We start from the raw sequence: 16,115 nt of genomic DNA on the forward strand, positions 1-16,115 counted from the left end.
CCTTTCTGATTAAAGAAAGTCATGCCTATATTATAAATACAGTATCCTTTTTGTCCCTGTGTGTAAAGTTGTTAAAAGCAAAGAAACAACAAGAAGCTTCCAGCTATGAAATATCTAAATTACAATTTACTTAGCAAATGGACTGAAATGTCCTAATTCATATCTTAAAAGATGTTTTTATTATCATTCATTTGTATGGAAAAACAGAAGGCAGTGTATTTTATCTTCCAATTAACAAGTTTTTAGCAGATATTTGTGCTGTATTTTGACTTTACTTCGATAAAAATGACATCTCTCTTTTCCTGGATTACGATTTTCCACTCTGCCTTTAAATCCTGAGGTGTAATACATATTTAAAAAAGACTTAACTGTTGGATTATCTAGCTTCCAGCTTTCTCATACGAGCTTTCCTTAAATTGTTCCCATCTCTTTCTTCTTCAAATGTCAAGCCATAAATTTGGATCACGGACAGATGTTTCTGACATCTGAACCACTCATCCATCAATCTGTAGCCTATAAAAACTGCATCTATAACATTCTGCATCTTTGGACTCCAAGCTCCTAATTACTAAAGACTCAGAGACTTTTAGTTTCTTAAAAAAGAAAAAAAGAAAGAGAGAACTTTTTTTAATGCTTTTTTGTGTATCAAATAAAACCATTTACACAACGTGGTAAACACAAAATAAGTTAAATGAGTGGTCGGAGCAAATACAGTGATTGTTAATGTAATCCTGCAAGAAGAAAGTCGGTTTACATGTCTGCGATTGTTGTTATGTATTAGAAGTTAGCTATTGAAAAAGATTGTGCCCACTGTTAAATGTGCTTTAGATACTCTGTTTTCCAGGCAGAAAGAGGGAAAGAAGAGGTTTATCCTGTAGCTGCAGTTTCCATATGCCTCGTCGCCTGGTGAAGGGAGGCTGAGCCCTGGGTGCTGGCGAGAGCACCCAGCAGCAGAGGTCCTGCCCAGCGGAGGGGTGGCCACGTGCTCCTCCAGCAAACATCTCCACCCCGTAACGGTGTCCAGACTCACTCAGGACGCTTTGGCTCGGAGTATGTCCCTGGCTCCAGGGAGCAAACCCCATGGCGTGCTTGCTCTGAGCGGGGTTTGACCTTGTGGCTGCTGTCGCTCCGACAGCGGCTGGCGTTTGCAGGAGAGCAGAGAGCAGGTACCAGCTCAGCACGGAAACAAATGTGAGGTTTTGGCAGTTCCACTGATTGTGTGTGAAAATATCAAAAAAGAAAAGAGATGTCATCAAGAGCAGTATTACACGATGCACAGTGGAAAATAAACTGATGATAAGCGTGGCAGAACATGCTTTGCAGCTGGCCGTGTTGGTTTTGCCTGAATTACAGATATCTGTCACTGTGAGTCATTTCAGGGCCGTAACTATCCTTTGAAATGAAGATGACACAGGAGCCACCTACCTGATAAGGTTTATGTTCAAAATCAGGTAGCTCTGATTATATTGCTGGGCAAAATTGTTAAAGAAGTGCAGCCACTGGATTTCCACAGCGGAAAGGAGTGTTCCACAGGAGTGTTCCCTCTGCAGTGTGTAGATAGAAGAAGTATTTGCTCATGAACCGAACAGTGCTATTTTATATATATAACAGCTAAAGAAAACTCTTTTTTTATTAAGGAAAATCAATTGTCGTCATTGTTACAAATCGTAAAGAAATGACTTTAAAGACCGCCACAGTTTTTTATAGGAGTATGCAGTAGATTAATTTACATTGCATCCAGTTGTCATTAATTAAAGAGATGCTTGTCTGACTTTTTGAGTCAATTAAGGAATTTATGGTTGAAATCAATAGGCCAAGTACAATGGACTAAGGATGTGTTTATTTTTTATAAACATAACTGTGCATATAGGCAATCAATATTTAATCATCCAATAGGATTAATTTCTCAAGAAATCTATATTTTCAAGTCTTTTAGAGAATGTAGTGTTTCTCAACAACAGGCAAAGAATAAATACCCTTTCACTGACAGCATAGAGGATATGGTGCAATAAAACATTGCCACACTTTTACAGTCCCCTTTCTCTGATGTCAGGGAAATACATTTTGCTTTTCTGTTAGCTTTAGGGAACAAAGATTTCTAAATATTCAAAGGCAACCAAGAAAAAATGAGTCCCTGTGAAGCCTTCTGTGCTCTGGATTGACTGAACATAAGTATGCTCTGCTAAATTAATTACAGGTTAAGCACGTGATAATGCTAATAAATGCTCCAGGAACTAATGTGATTTTTCCTCAGTGCTTTACAAGTATTCACAAACCATTGGAAAACTGTTGTTTCAGCTTGGTCAAAGTAAATTTCCCAAAATCTATTTCATCCTTATCTTTGTAAGGCAAATGGCTTTAATTATAAGAATTTTCCTCCTTCAAAAATTCTTTTTCAAGCAAATCCTAATTCTTACTAGGTTTAAAGCTCTGGACACATGAACTGACACGTAGGCAGATGTTTTACTGTTGTGTTTGCTTGTGTATTCTCTCTTTGAAGTATCGATCTTGACTTGGTAATATGAAAATGCACTGCCTGAATGTTAGGGAGAGGCTGTACAGGTGATTTCGAGGGAGTGGGTGGTGCAGATTTGGCTCCTTCCCATTCAAGGGAGCCGGAGGAGATGCCCAGACCTCTGGAAGCAGAGAGGCAATGCTGCAGGAGCAGGGGCAGAGGGCTGGGTTCTTCTTGGTGCTTTAATGCCAAGCAGTGAGTGATCAAGAGCTTTGAGTGCCTCCTACGTGGGGGCTGGCTTTGCAGAGCCTCCCCAGTTTCATGCTAGGACTTCGAACTGCCCTAAGCCTAAGGCGTTGTAGCATTCTAAATCCTATTTGTAGGGTGCCTTGGGCATTTCAGTGTTGGTGTTAGGTGCTTCAGAATCATGTAGACCTTTAAAAATGTTGTGCTAGAAAACCCTTGTTCCTTTAGCTGGTTGCGTGGCTCCCTGACTCCATATAGATCTGACCTTCATTTTTTTCTGTATCCCATCAGCAAGTAAAGGAGCTCAACTGCTACGCTTATTTTCAAGTTTTAATATTTGTCAGCCAAGGGTCCTGTTGCTGTTTCACACCAGGGTTGGGAAGCGGCTCCGCGGTGGTGTCCAGGCTGCTGGCAGGGTCCGACTCTGGGACCTGGCTCTGGGACCTGGACCACGTCCCAGGCTCTGGGAGTGATGCCTCCATGCAGGCACCTCACTTCCAGCATGACTTTCAGGCTTATTTTCCTAATGGAAAGAGAAGGTTGAAAGCTGAATATGCCAAAAGCTGTGTGGATACTGATTTTCCTTATTTATTTGTTCAACAGCAGAGCTGAAAAATCAGGCAAGGGGACGTTTTGTGTCAAACCTAGTGACAATTTTGAGGTGTTTGGGGTTTTTTTTCTGGTTTCCATGGTAAAAATAAGAATTAGAACAGAGCTGGTGTTGATTGCAAGGCAAAAAGATGTGTGTTGCTTCCCGTGGAGAAATACCAATATCCAGTACTGGCTTAGGATGCATAATACTGAAATGAAAAATCAAATTGTTTTGCTTTCAGAATGAATAAAATAACAGATAAAATAAATAACAGCTTTTTATTGCTCTTGTTTGGGTGGTTGTAGAAAAGGGTGATAACCTAAAGCAGCAACTGAATTTGATACAAATTCATGACTAGTTTTGGTAATTGTAACCTTTAAACATGAAGTATTAATTATTAAAATTATTTGCTGAAGTCTCCGTTTCAGTATTTCCTTATCCAAAGATGAGGTGTAATAGGGATTATTTTTACAGTAGACCACTGTAAGGAATCAGAAGTACCTCTAAGCAACAGCTAGCTAACTTCAGATGACTGCCAGAAAGTCAGTACTAGTTTGCACAACTGGAAGCACAGTTTTGTTAATACAGTACTCACAAATGTAACTGGCAACCAACATGATGGTATAAACCGTGTGGCTTAAGAAAACATTAATGATGTCTATTTCAAAAAAAGATTATTTTTTTTTTAAATGTTGAAAATTAGGTAATATTCTCCAGAGTTTTGTGTTTCTCTGATGCTTAATTTTTGTGAAAGGGACAGACACAATCATGAAATTATGTTTGGTCGTATACCACTCACTTTTGGGCCATAGTCAATGGTTTTAATCTTCCTTGCAAAGATTGCTTGTATTCAACTTGATAGTTTGATTTCAAAAAAAAAAAAAAAAAAAAAAAGGAATCCATTGCAAAGAACAAGCAGCAATAATTACAATGGAAATAAGATCAGGGAATTTTCCTTTTTTAAGGACCAGCAGCCTTCGTGAGGTCTGCAGAGGAGTTTCTGTTCCAGTATATTAGCATCACTTAAATTTTTTGGGGAGCTGTTCAGGCAAAATAAAAAAAATATAGAGACTTTAGGTTTCCATTTGTGGGCTGAATTAGTTGCATATAAATTTATCCCTCATTAGTGAATTCTATAAATTGCTGCGTATCATTTTAATCTTAAAATCAAGTATGTATTTCAGATAAAACTCTCAGTCTTCATTATGAAGCTTTTGAGAAATTGTGCCAGGAACTGCACTAGGTACCTTGTTGTAATCACTGCCTATAAAGATATGGTGAGTTCAGCTCCTACCTGAGTTTGGTATGGTCAGAAATACTGGGTAGAATGGAGTTTCTCAGGATTTTTTTTTTTTAAATTTTTTTTTCAGTGTGGGAGCAGGGATGTGTGAATGAAAAAGTTGCTCCTTGAGGAAAAAAATTCTCATTTACCTTGGTAATTTTTGCATTTTTAGATGTACTTGAAGGACATTTTAAAATGGCTATGTTGAGTTTAGAAAATTTAAAAGTTGTGTTTAAGAAATACAAAACCAAAAATACTTGCACATTTAAAATATAAGATCGCTTTATTTGACTGGCTAGGTAAGTTGGTAAATTTACAGACATTCCCAAAGGCTTGTTTCCAGTTTCTTCTCTTAGAGCTGCAGCTTTCTCTGGAAGCACTTTCCAGTTCGACCATGCTACGCGTGGCGAGTATTCATCCATGTGGGTCCAGCGAGAAGATCCATATGGGCAAATTCCCCATCCACCACTTTAAAAATACACTCTAAATCTTATCGTCATTATCCTTAATATCGTCTCTGCAGCACGCTCACCACTTTCCTCTCAAGGACAACGGTCTACTCAAGACAAGGCTTATCCATTACTGGGAGGGCTCCCTGACAACCTGTGAAGGTGCACGGTGCCTTATGCATTATTCAGCGTATATGAAAGGTCCTGGTGCCCCTTCTGTTTGCTTCTGCAATGTTTTAAATAATCTGTGAGCATTTAACGTGGATCAGAATTCAATGGCTGTTTTACCTGGCATGCATGAGAAGCAAAGCCTTGTCCTTGCACCTTCACGCACTTTTCCACGCGTAGCGTTGTCCGTACGCAGCACTTGTCACTTCTTTCCTGAGTTTCAGCGATGCTTGGAAGGTTTCTTTGAGATGGGAGCAGGAGAGGGATGTGCAGCATAAAAACAGGACTGCTGGTGGGCAGAGCAGAGGACGGGAGGAGCAGTTGCCCTAATGCACGCTGATGTTTGCTTCGCAAGCTGTGGGGTGTCATAATAACACACTGCAAAGCCTGGGTGAGGCAGGTATCCGTGGCATGTTCTTATTCATGCGTATCTAAAGAAGAGAGAAGGAGAAAAGACTGAATTTCTGTTAAACAACCTGTACCTGGGGTTTCATCGTCCATTTCGTTGATCTCAGTACTTAGGTACAAAGAGCTGTGAAAGAGCTGGTATCTAACAGAATCTGTCAAATTGAAATTTTTTCATGAGCTGCACTGGGATGATATTTTAAGATACAATATAAATGCACATATTTTCAGTATCTTTATTACCTTTAATAACTCTTTGTAGCGTAGTGGCCTTGGAAAACCACTAACAGAGGAATGCTCCACAGTTCCAGGCTGTGTACAGAGTTGCGGTGGACATTTCATTAATGTCACGTTATGAAGTGGGTCATTTTAATGCTTGCTACAGGGAAAAGGTGATGCTACTTGGGGTCGACACTGAGGTGGTGCCGCTCGGGGCAGACGCTGTAGGTTGCGGAGCTGGAGCATCTCTGGGCTCAGCAATTTACAGCTCCTGGCCCTGTGCTGGCATGCCCAGGCTCCTCAGCAATACACTTACCTCTCGTCCTGCTCTACGCCTACACGTCCATCCGAAAGCTTTCTGGTACAGGTTTCAAAGGCAGACTGCCACCCTGTGCACAGGCAGGATTTGTATTAACCGGCGTACCTCCGCCTTGCACATCGGGTAGGCAGCAGTGTGGTTTTTCCATATGGTAACTTATTTTCACATTTCTAACCTAATCTGAGATTTTTTCCCTAGCATTTCTCCTACGCATGACTTAACCGCTGCAGGGCCAGCCCTGAAGAGCCACCTGAGCCTATAGCATGGCTCACCCTGCACGTGCAAGAGCAGAAACCCTGAAATAACATCTCAGATGCACTCAGCGTTGCTCTAGCTCAGGCCCTGCAAAGGCTCAAAGTGCAGTAAAACACTGACTTCGGTGGCAGCAAAGCGAAGCTGATGTCTAGAGCTGTTCCATCATCCCAGCTTTCTTAAGAATTCCTCTTGCTTTTTTGCTTCGCAGTCCGAGTTTTATTTAATGGGCATAGAGCTGTACTTGTGTAACATACTTTAACGATAAAAGTATTGACATCTCTGTCCCACTGCTATGAATTTAAAGCTTGGAGTCTGTTAATATTGCTGCAAATGTAGTTTATTTGGATGAAATGTGGTAGATTTAGTACTAGATCTCAGCAATTTCAATGTACATTTTTATTCCATCAGCAAATTAAAGTTTTGGAATAACAGGTTTTCTGTCCTTAATTAACTCTATATTGGTAAACATGTAATAGGTAAGAACTTCAGTGCCCTGACAGGTGTAGTAAGCTTAGTGGAACATCTCATTTTAGCATCACTGCACCTGTACAGTTGTCTTTGGATGTGTGGTAAATATTTAATGATTTTTCCTTTGTTTTCTGCAGATAGTGTCTGTAATAAGGCAGAGTATCTGCAGGTAATATTGCAATGTCAAGTCACTCTGCTGCCCAAAGTGTGTATGATTTCTGCTTGTCTATAAACCAGTTAAATTAATGTGAGAGACAACGTGGCACTCTCTTCTTGCGATGCCGCCTTCTTAATTAGATTTTTTTCTTCTTTTCATTTCTTGGTAAGGCATATAAATAAAAGAAACTATAGATTTTGATGTGGAAAACACTGTGCAGTCTCTAAAGCACAAAAATCTATGCTTTGCCTTTTTTTAATAAAACAGCCTCTTGTTTGCTCATATTGACTTTCATTGTTCTCTGAAATCCATCCATCTTTGAGACTACAAGGATTGCTGATAATTATGCACTAAGGCCATTAATGGCTAGCCTATTTCTTTCTCACTCCTCCACAAATTGGTAAGTGCTTGGAAATCAAACTGCATTTCAGTTCTTCAGTATGCTCTTATTAGCTTCAAATGATGCCCCAAATGACAGCTGTGAAACTTCATTGCCTCTAACGAGGAGGCAGCACCCAGCTCACGGAGCCACAGCTCTCCCAGCCCGGCGTGCACAGCGACGGAAAACACGTCTGCCACTGCAGTTGGCCAATGTTATTTTAAAATCATGGAGGGAATGGGGCTACTAGACATGAGGAGCTAATTTACCTGGTCAGGTTTGAAGGGATAGCATTTGAGAGCGAGTAAATTCAGCCTCACTAAGCTGATGAAATGAACTGAAATGAACGGCTCTGGTTCTTAAGGGAGAAAAAGGTTATTTAACATTTTAACAAATGGGTTTGAAACATAGGGGCAGGTCTGCAAAGAAATTCGGGCTTCTAAAGATGGAAGAATTCAGTGGGATTTTGAAAAATGCCACAGCATCTTCTTGGATGCTTGGGTACTTCCACGCCATCACAAATCAGGTGCTTCGTCCCTTGCTGTTGTCTCTGTCTGGCAAGTGTCGAAATTCTCCTGAACTGAAGTAACACTGCGCTTCTCCTGCGTGCAGCAAACGTCCGCGTGCTGCACAGCGCCTGCAGCCGTTGGGCTGCCCGAGGTTTTGGTGCAGGACCTGTGCGGGCAGAGGAGGACGGGCAGATGGCAGGCAGGGGTGGCCCCGTGATAAAATGAGTTTGCAATCTGTCATCCCATCTATCGGTTACAGAAAAGCTTAGTAGTGGGTTATTTCAGGGAGGTTTGCATTCTTGCTGTGTCTCTAATCCTCCTGGACTGTTTGAAGGTTCAAGGAAGCACCCGAGGTTGCACAGGTCTGCGTATGCTCCCGTTTATTTCTAAGGTGAAGACAAGATCTATCCCAAAAGCTCTGACATTTGCATCCTTCTTTTGATTTTAGGCTGGACAACAGCGTTGGTGGGAACAGGAAATTACAGTGAATGGAAATATTCAAAAGGGAGAATTAATTACCTACAACCTAACTGAGCTGATCAAGCCAGAGGCGTATGAAGTCCGTCTAACGCCCATCACCAGATTTGGGGAGGGGGACTCAACTATTCGGGTCATCAAGTATAGTGGTAAGAAGACCTTCGTGTACAAGCAAATGCGTTGCGGTGTATTCTGCACAATTCGGTCTGCTGTACAGGTCACCGCTGCACTGGGTTGCACTGTGTAAACTGATTGCCAGTCCTACAAATAATGCTGCAAGGGACGACTGTGGCCTTCCAGGAAGGAGGGTTCTGGGTAGAACGGGGTAGAAACAATAATCTCCACCTCTGGAAAGTGTCACCAAAAAAAAAAAAAAAAAAAAATCCCTGAACAGCCAAAATGCAAAATCATATTGAAGTTTCTGTGAAATAAAGGAAAAAATAGAACCAATTAACATTAGCTTCATGAAATAGCTCATTTCAAGAGTTTGTTCTTACTTAGAACACTTTGAAGGGCAATGAGTTTTGAAGAAAAATCTACAAAACAAGTATTATTCTGAAGGTGTCAAATCAGTGTTTTGGTATCATCAAAATACTTTTTTGTCCCCAAGAATGAGCACTTTTTGATAAGTTTTTATTTGAATGTGAAGGATTTAAAAAATAAAAGTGACCGTTTCTAGTCCTATGCAAGTGGAAAAAGGTATTTATATATTTTCCTCTAAAAGGTCATGCTGTGACAAAGATATGTCCACTTGAATCTAACAAGAAAAACACAGTATTCTTACATCCTTCCATTCAGTCTCCCAGCATTACCAGGAAGTAATTCCTAAAGCTCTGAAAAATCCGTCAAAATACCTTTCTTAGGGTATTTATTTAATGAATAACTGAATCACTTTCTTTGTTTTTCTTCTGTAAAAATTACCCTGAATGGGCAAGAGGTACCCTAGAGAGAAGGTAGCTCTACTAAAGATATCATTGTGCAGTTTGCGATGGAAACCTGATGTGCTGAGCAGAAAGTTTTTATAATTGAAAAAGGGAAGTGTGTTCCAGGGGGAGATATCTGTAAACATAGAATCATGAAAGTATGAGTTTACCATATGGGGACAGACTTTTTAATAGGGCCTCTAGTGATTGACCAAGGAGTAATGGTTTTAAACTAAAAGACGGGAGATTCCGACTAGATATAAGGAAGAAATTTTTTACACTGAGGGTGGTGAGACACTGGCCCAGGTTGCCCAGAGAGGCTGTAGATGCCCCATCCCTGGAAACATTCCAGGTCAGGTTGGACGGGGCTCTGAGCAACCTGATCTAGGTGAAGATGTCCCTGCTCATTGCAGGAGGGTTGGACTAGGTGACCTTTAAAGGTTCCCTCCAACCCAAACCATTCTATGGTTCTATGATTCTATCATGAGGAACCTTGATAATCCCTCAGGACAAAAGCCAGCTGACACACAGGTCAAGTCACAGCTAGCCACGTAGGTCCAATTGCTCTAGGAGCTGGATCCAACAGTAATTAGTGCTATACAGGTACCTGAGAGAGCCCAAAGCAGGAAATCACATTCAGCAGAAGGCCCAAAAGCAACCTGCAGATCAAGAATTACTTTCAAAAATCATTATCAAATAATTTAAAATAGTGAACAAATCTGAAAAAAAATTGAATGTCTTCTGCATCGTATGTGCAATTCTTCATGATCAATGATTAGCTCAGCCCTACTCAATCTCATAATAAATTATTTATATCACTGTATTAATATCAAGGGAAAAAATTACATTAAGCAATCTTAAACATCAGTTCTAAATAACGTAGTTTTCCATTTCACTAAATGCCAGATCTGCAGATGATGGTGATGGATGAATCTTAGGTTTCGCCTATTACGGGAAAGTGTTTGCAAAGTCTTCGTTTCCCAAAGCTCATAAGAACAAGATGTAAATTAAAAGAAGGGCTTGTTTACTAAATCTATGAACATACAAATGGGGAGAAGATGGTCATTCTGCTGCTATTCGTGTTGGACTTTTGGCTCCTCATTGGGCCTCTTTCCCTAGTAAGTGCCTGTTTTCTGACACTAGCGGTAGGAGTCCATCTCTTTGGGGCTCCCTGCAGGCACAAGGGAAAGACCCAGGGTCTTCCCGAAGGTGATCAGGAGCAGAAGCTTCATTCAGACATTTGGAATTTCTCTGCAGAAGTCGCAGTCTCTCTGTGCTGGCCATGACAGGGAGACTTGTGTGCTCACAGCCAGCTCGTGCGAGGCAGCCACTGCCTGCTTCTGCAGACCTCGAAATTTGTCCAATTACTTAAATACTGACCAGTGCTCCTATAAGGAGAAAAAACACCATTTAGGTCACTCAGTCACTACTGCTCTTTTTTGGCAGTGGCAAGTCTCAGGAGGTTGATTGAGGTCTCAGCTATGGCTCACAACCGTGCTGAGTTTGAGGTTTTAATGAAACATTATGTGATTTACATTTCTAGCCCCTGGCTGGCAGGAAGAACATTCCCATGCAGCATAAAAGGCGTATTTTGTCTACTGCAAATTTTTCTGCTAGAATCTGCCATTAGCGCAGATGTGAATAACATCCCATTTCAAACGTGCTGATGAGGTGCCAATGCAAAATCCAGCCGCCCAGGAGAGAGGAAGCCGTTGCCTTGCGCCCAAGACGGAGAGATGCTTTTGGAGCAATACTCAGTGCCATTACTCTGGTGCCGACAAATTCACAGCTTCAGAAATCAAGAGCCAGATGCTAATCAATGAGATAAACCTAAAGTGACTTCCATTTGAAGAGGGATCCCAGAACCGCTGAGACTCTGTGTGCTTAAAATATGCATTTTATCTCAGCATTCGTCCAATGACTATAGTGTCAGCAAACTGTTACCAGGCTAATTTTAAGGATGTTATAGCTTCAGATATAAAATAATGATATCACATACATTATCATAGTGCAAATCCGATACTTACAATCTGAAATGCTGGAGTCTTAGAAAAGCAGTTAATGGACTAGTGGGATGCACAGCAGCAGGCTTGCATCGATGTAAGAAATAATTATAAACATTAACCTGAAAATAAAAGACATCATGCAAATGTTTCTTAAAAGGAGAACTAAGATAATTTTTTACATTTTTCTCCCATTACATTTTTTTTAATTGTGAGACCTCAGGCAAGGAGGAAAACATTTGAATTCTCATATTTTCAGTGGGATTGCGTGTGTGCGTGCGTGTGTGTGCCTCTGTGTGTTCAGTTTTGATCAGTACCCCAGAAGCACACTGGTCTCTGGCAGTGTCAGCCCTTCTTTCTCATCCCACCACTTTAGGAATACTCTTTCTGGAGGACCAGGAGCCAGGGCCATGTCCATTCACATCTTGAATATCTCCAAGGATGGAGACTTCACAATCTCTCTGGGCAACCTGTTTGGTGCTTCATCACCCTTAGAGTAAAAAAGCTTTTTTTTCGGTTTAAAATGCACCAATGTGTTTGTATTGCTGGTGAGGATTCCCATTGCAAACATTTTTTCCCTTATTTTTTAAACTTTAAGCAGGCTTATAGGATTTCACCCCATTTTAGAGAAATGCAGTGTGGAAAACAGGTTGGACACATCATAGAGTTACTAAAAATGGTAGTAGTGTCTTTTGCCTTTAAGAAATGCATTAACTTTTACAGTTGAGTTTCATTTTTGTGCAAACAGAGGATAGCTAGGCCATGCGCTACCTGGATTTTACTTAAGCTTGCCTTTTGTAGTAGGTCAATCTTGGGTAGGTACCGCACAGAAATGATTTCTCAGAGTAGTTGTAAGGTGTGTAAGGATCAACGTGACATTTCTAGTGTATTGGTTGCATTTGCTGCCTTACTAGAGAGGAGAAGGTTTCTCCAGATTTCTTCCAGGGGATGAATCAACCTCTGGACATGCCCGTCTCTCTCCAGTGACTTTAGAGACACTCCAATGACACTCTTAGATGATGTGTCTAAGTTTTAGATCGCTAAAGTTAAGCCACATTAATCCTACCTGTGAAGTAATTTTTATTGGATCTTGATTAAAGCTTTTAGGTGCTGGTTGTAATTACCACGGTGTACGTGATGCAGAGCACATCACCTCTTAAATTAAAACCCACAACTGGAGATTAACGTGGAAATTGCTAATATATAAAAATAACAGCTTCCAATGTGCTAGCCTGCTGCTAGCCATCTGAATGTCCAAAATAAGGAGACTATTAAAACAGGAAAACCTCAGTAATGAGCTCCTTACAGTATACCCTGCCATCCCAAGTGGGAGCTGTAATTACAAAATAAAAACTCTGCAGTATCCAATCCCATGAATCAAAAACTTACCCATGGCGCAAGCATTTCGTAGGGAAATCCCTCGCCTGTCGTGAATTATTCTCTCCTCTGCATGCCGAAAGGACGGGAGAAAAGAGCAATCATCACAGTAGGAGCGACATTGATAATTACAGGCAAACATCACTTGACAAATTCTTTGGTAGATACATATGTTACTCTGCTAGTGAACACAGTCTGCCGAGTAAATACAAACAGGGCAATTTAAGTAGCACTAATGAGTGTTTTGTAGGCTAATACAAAACAGATATGTCTCGTAGTAACAGCAGATATGTCTTGTAGTAACAGTTTAAATATTATCTCCATCACTTTACATAAATCTGTGTCAGTCTATTTGATACGGACTGGCTGTAAAGTCCTCCAACTACTCCAATTAAAACTTAAGCACTCACTATTTTAGATATCCACTTACGTTTAAATATTTTTAAAGTTAACCAGTGATTAAAGAAACAAGTTTAGGTCCCTTCTATGGAAAAAGCCAACAACCCGTTACTACTGTTGGTATGTAGAGTCAGCCCCTTGCGACAGCAGCAGATAGATGATGGTGGCCTGTAGCTTCGTAGTCCAGCTTGCTTATTTTCATATGAGGTTTAGACACTCCCCAGATTCTGTATGGAAGAAGAGTATATAATTGTGGTTATTATTTATTGCTATTATTCTTGTTATTATTATATTTCTAGCCCCAGAAGAATAAAATTGGTACCAAATAGGGCATAAATGATAGGATTTATAAGCGCACTGGCATATGTTTCCAGTATTATCCAGTGTTATAAATAGTAAGTCAGGATAATTGCTATTATGGAAGGAAGAAAGCCTTGTCCTTGTAGAGTACCAATATTTACAGTGAAGATTGCTTTTCCTGTGCAAACCAAGTGCTTAGAGGTATGGACTCTTCATCTTGATTAAAGCTTTTAGGTGCTGGTTGTAATTACCACAAGTAACCAGTTTCCAGTGATAAAAAACATAGCAGCTGAACATCTAGCATGCTTCGACTTACCTCTGGCTTTGTGTTCTTCATGGTTAGGAAAGCTTGATTTGCAGCTATTTTTTTAAAGGAGGGACATAATGTTGCAGTCTCTGAAGGCCACCTCACTTGTAAGCTGAACAAGTGTCTGTGTTGGGAAGGATCTGTGGGAAATGTATCTGCCTTTGCATATATGCAGTTGCACCTAATAGAAGGGCAAGCATTAAGAAGAACCATTCAGCCCACATTTTTCTGCTGTGACCTGTACAAATACAGATGACTGAAAAGTAAAATCATCCAACAAACTAAAATTCCAGCAGGTTTTATTCTCTGCTTGCTGGAGGAACGGCAGGAAGATTAAGGGATCATCCGTCTTGGCTCTAACCAAGCTCAAACATTTCATGACTCTTTGTTCTCCTCCTGAGATTCTCCGCCAGCAAAACCTTCCTCCCAGCATGAGCCAGGGTCAGCTGAGCAGAGCAGTGATAACCCTCTGAGGTGCACAGATTTTCCAGACATTTCAAAGCCAGCCTTGGGATTTTACTCCCTCAGTAATCCATTAATTTCCCTTTATGGCTAATTTAATTTGCTACCTGTGTCATGCACGCAGCAACCTTCCCTTTCCATTGTGAGGGCTAGAGCCGTTACACGTTGTCTTAGAGCAGCGTGCTTGTCGTGGTTTAGCCCCAGACGGCAACTAAGCACCACGCAGCTGCTCGTTCACTCCCCCCTACCCCTGCAGTGGGATGGGGAAGAGAATCGGAAGAGTAAAAGTGAGAACACTCGTGGGTTGAGATAAAGACAGTTTAATAGGGAAAGCAAAAGCTGTGCGCGCGAGCAAAGTGAAGCAAGGAATTCCTTCACTCCTTCCCATGGGCAGGCAGGTGTTCAGCCATCTCCAGGACAGCAGGGCTCCATCACGCGTAATGGTTGCTTGGGAAGACAAACGCCATCACTCCGAACGTCCCCCCCTTCCTTCTGCTTCCCCAGCTTTATATACTGAGCATGACGCCATATGGTATGGAATAGCCCTTTGGGCAGTTGGGGTCAACAATCCTGGCTGTGTCCCCTCCCAGCTTCTTGTGCACCCGGCAGAGCATGGGAAGCTGAAAAAAGTCCTTGACCAGTGTAAATACCGCTCAGCAACAGCCAAAACATCAGCGTGTTATCAATATTATTCTCATACCAAAACCCAAAACAGCACTACACCAGCCACCAGGAAGGAAATCAACTCTATCCCAGCCGAAACCAGGACAGTGCTGTATTACGTAGAAGAGTGGGGTTTTTTGTTTGGTTGTGTGGGTTTTTTTCCTAGTTTATGATATTAGATAAGTTCAGCCTAACTGCTTTAATTTGTTTTTCTGCTTTTGTCAATCAGTGTGAACTGAAGCTAGCTTGGCAAGAAGCCTTTTTTGCTCTGCTGTGAACAATCTGAATAGCATGACTCAAGGTTACACGCTGATGATAGTTTCCATAAAAGCCCGTACATTTAGTTACAAATCAAGCATCAGTAAATGTAGTTCCCAGCAAGTTCAGCTAATTCTAAGTTCAATCACTCAAGGATTTCACAAAATGAATGTTTCTTGGAGAATGAAAGGTAATTTGTAGGTAAAAGCTATGAGGTTATCTAATACCACGTAATGACGAAGTTTCTTAAGGAGATTGCACTGGGGCAAATCGCTGTTCATTTGTTTCAGAGAAGGCAAGATAAAATGACAGAGTTGCTAATTTAGAGTTGTTTTGAAGACTTCAGATTGAGTCTAGAACTACAGAGAATCCGTGGCTGGGGTCACAAACCAAGAGTTCATGTCTGTAAACATGGCATGGGAAGGGCAGCAAGAAAACATGCAGCAACACTCGTACTGAAGTCTGGCATTACCAGATGTACCCATTATTTGGAGATAAAGTCTTATTTCAAATTTTATGTTAATAACATGCAATTCCAACTGTGAGCTTAGCATCCTTCACATGCGTAAGGGCTTATAGCAGAAGGGGCCTGTTTCCTAAGTGATCCATCCTCAAATTTACCCTTCTGCAAATAGGTAGCACAGAACTGCAGACTAATTTCTCATTCAAACCCCATTTCCCATGTTTAGCATTGTACAGGTTACTCTGGACCTAAACCTGGGTAGCCATTCCCATGGTTAAGATATCTGTAGGCACTGTTGAGATTTGACTTTCGTTCTGTTTCAGCCTATTAAGGTATTAAGTAGATGAACTTCAATGTTAAATAATTATGGATGTAGAGGTTTTTGTAATTTTGCCAAGGGTCTGTGAAATAAGAGTGCCAGTTTTATCAGCTTCCCCAAAGATTCCCAGTGCCCAATAGTCCTGCCGTGTCATGCGGGGCATTGCACAGCCCCATAAAAGAACAGACAGAAATAAATTTTTTCGGGAAAGTTATCTCAGGGCTTCTCTGCAATGTTGGCAAAATTATTTTTGATGCCTCC

The 16,115-nt window shown here is 41.0% G+C and overlaps 1 protein-coding gene across 1 annotated transcript in view; it reads left to right on the top strand.

Annotated features, from left to right (window-relative positions):
• Positions 1-16,115, top strand: part of MDGA2 (MAM domain containing glycosylphosphatidylinositol anchor 2) — a 389,857-nt gene that overhangs the window by 352,638 nt on the left and 21,104 nt on the right. Inside the window, exon 12 of the mRNA XM_072865499.1 lies at positions 8,352-8,529. Within this exon, the coding sequence (XP_072721600.1) occupies positions 8,352-8,529 (178 nt within the window). The remainder of the gene's footprint in view (positions 1-8,351; positions 8,530-16,115) is intronic.

This window comes from Ciconia boyciana, chromosome 6 (assembly GCF_034638445.1).
Source record: "Ciconia boyciana chromosome 6, ASM3463844v1, whole genome shotgun sequence".
NCBI classification, from domain to species: Eukaryota; Metazoa; Chordata; class Aves; order Ciconiiformes; family Ciconiidae; genus Ciconia; species Ciconia boyciana.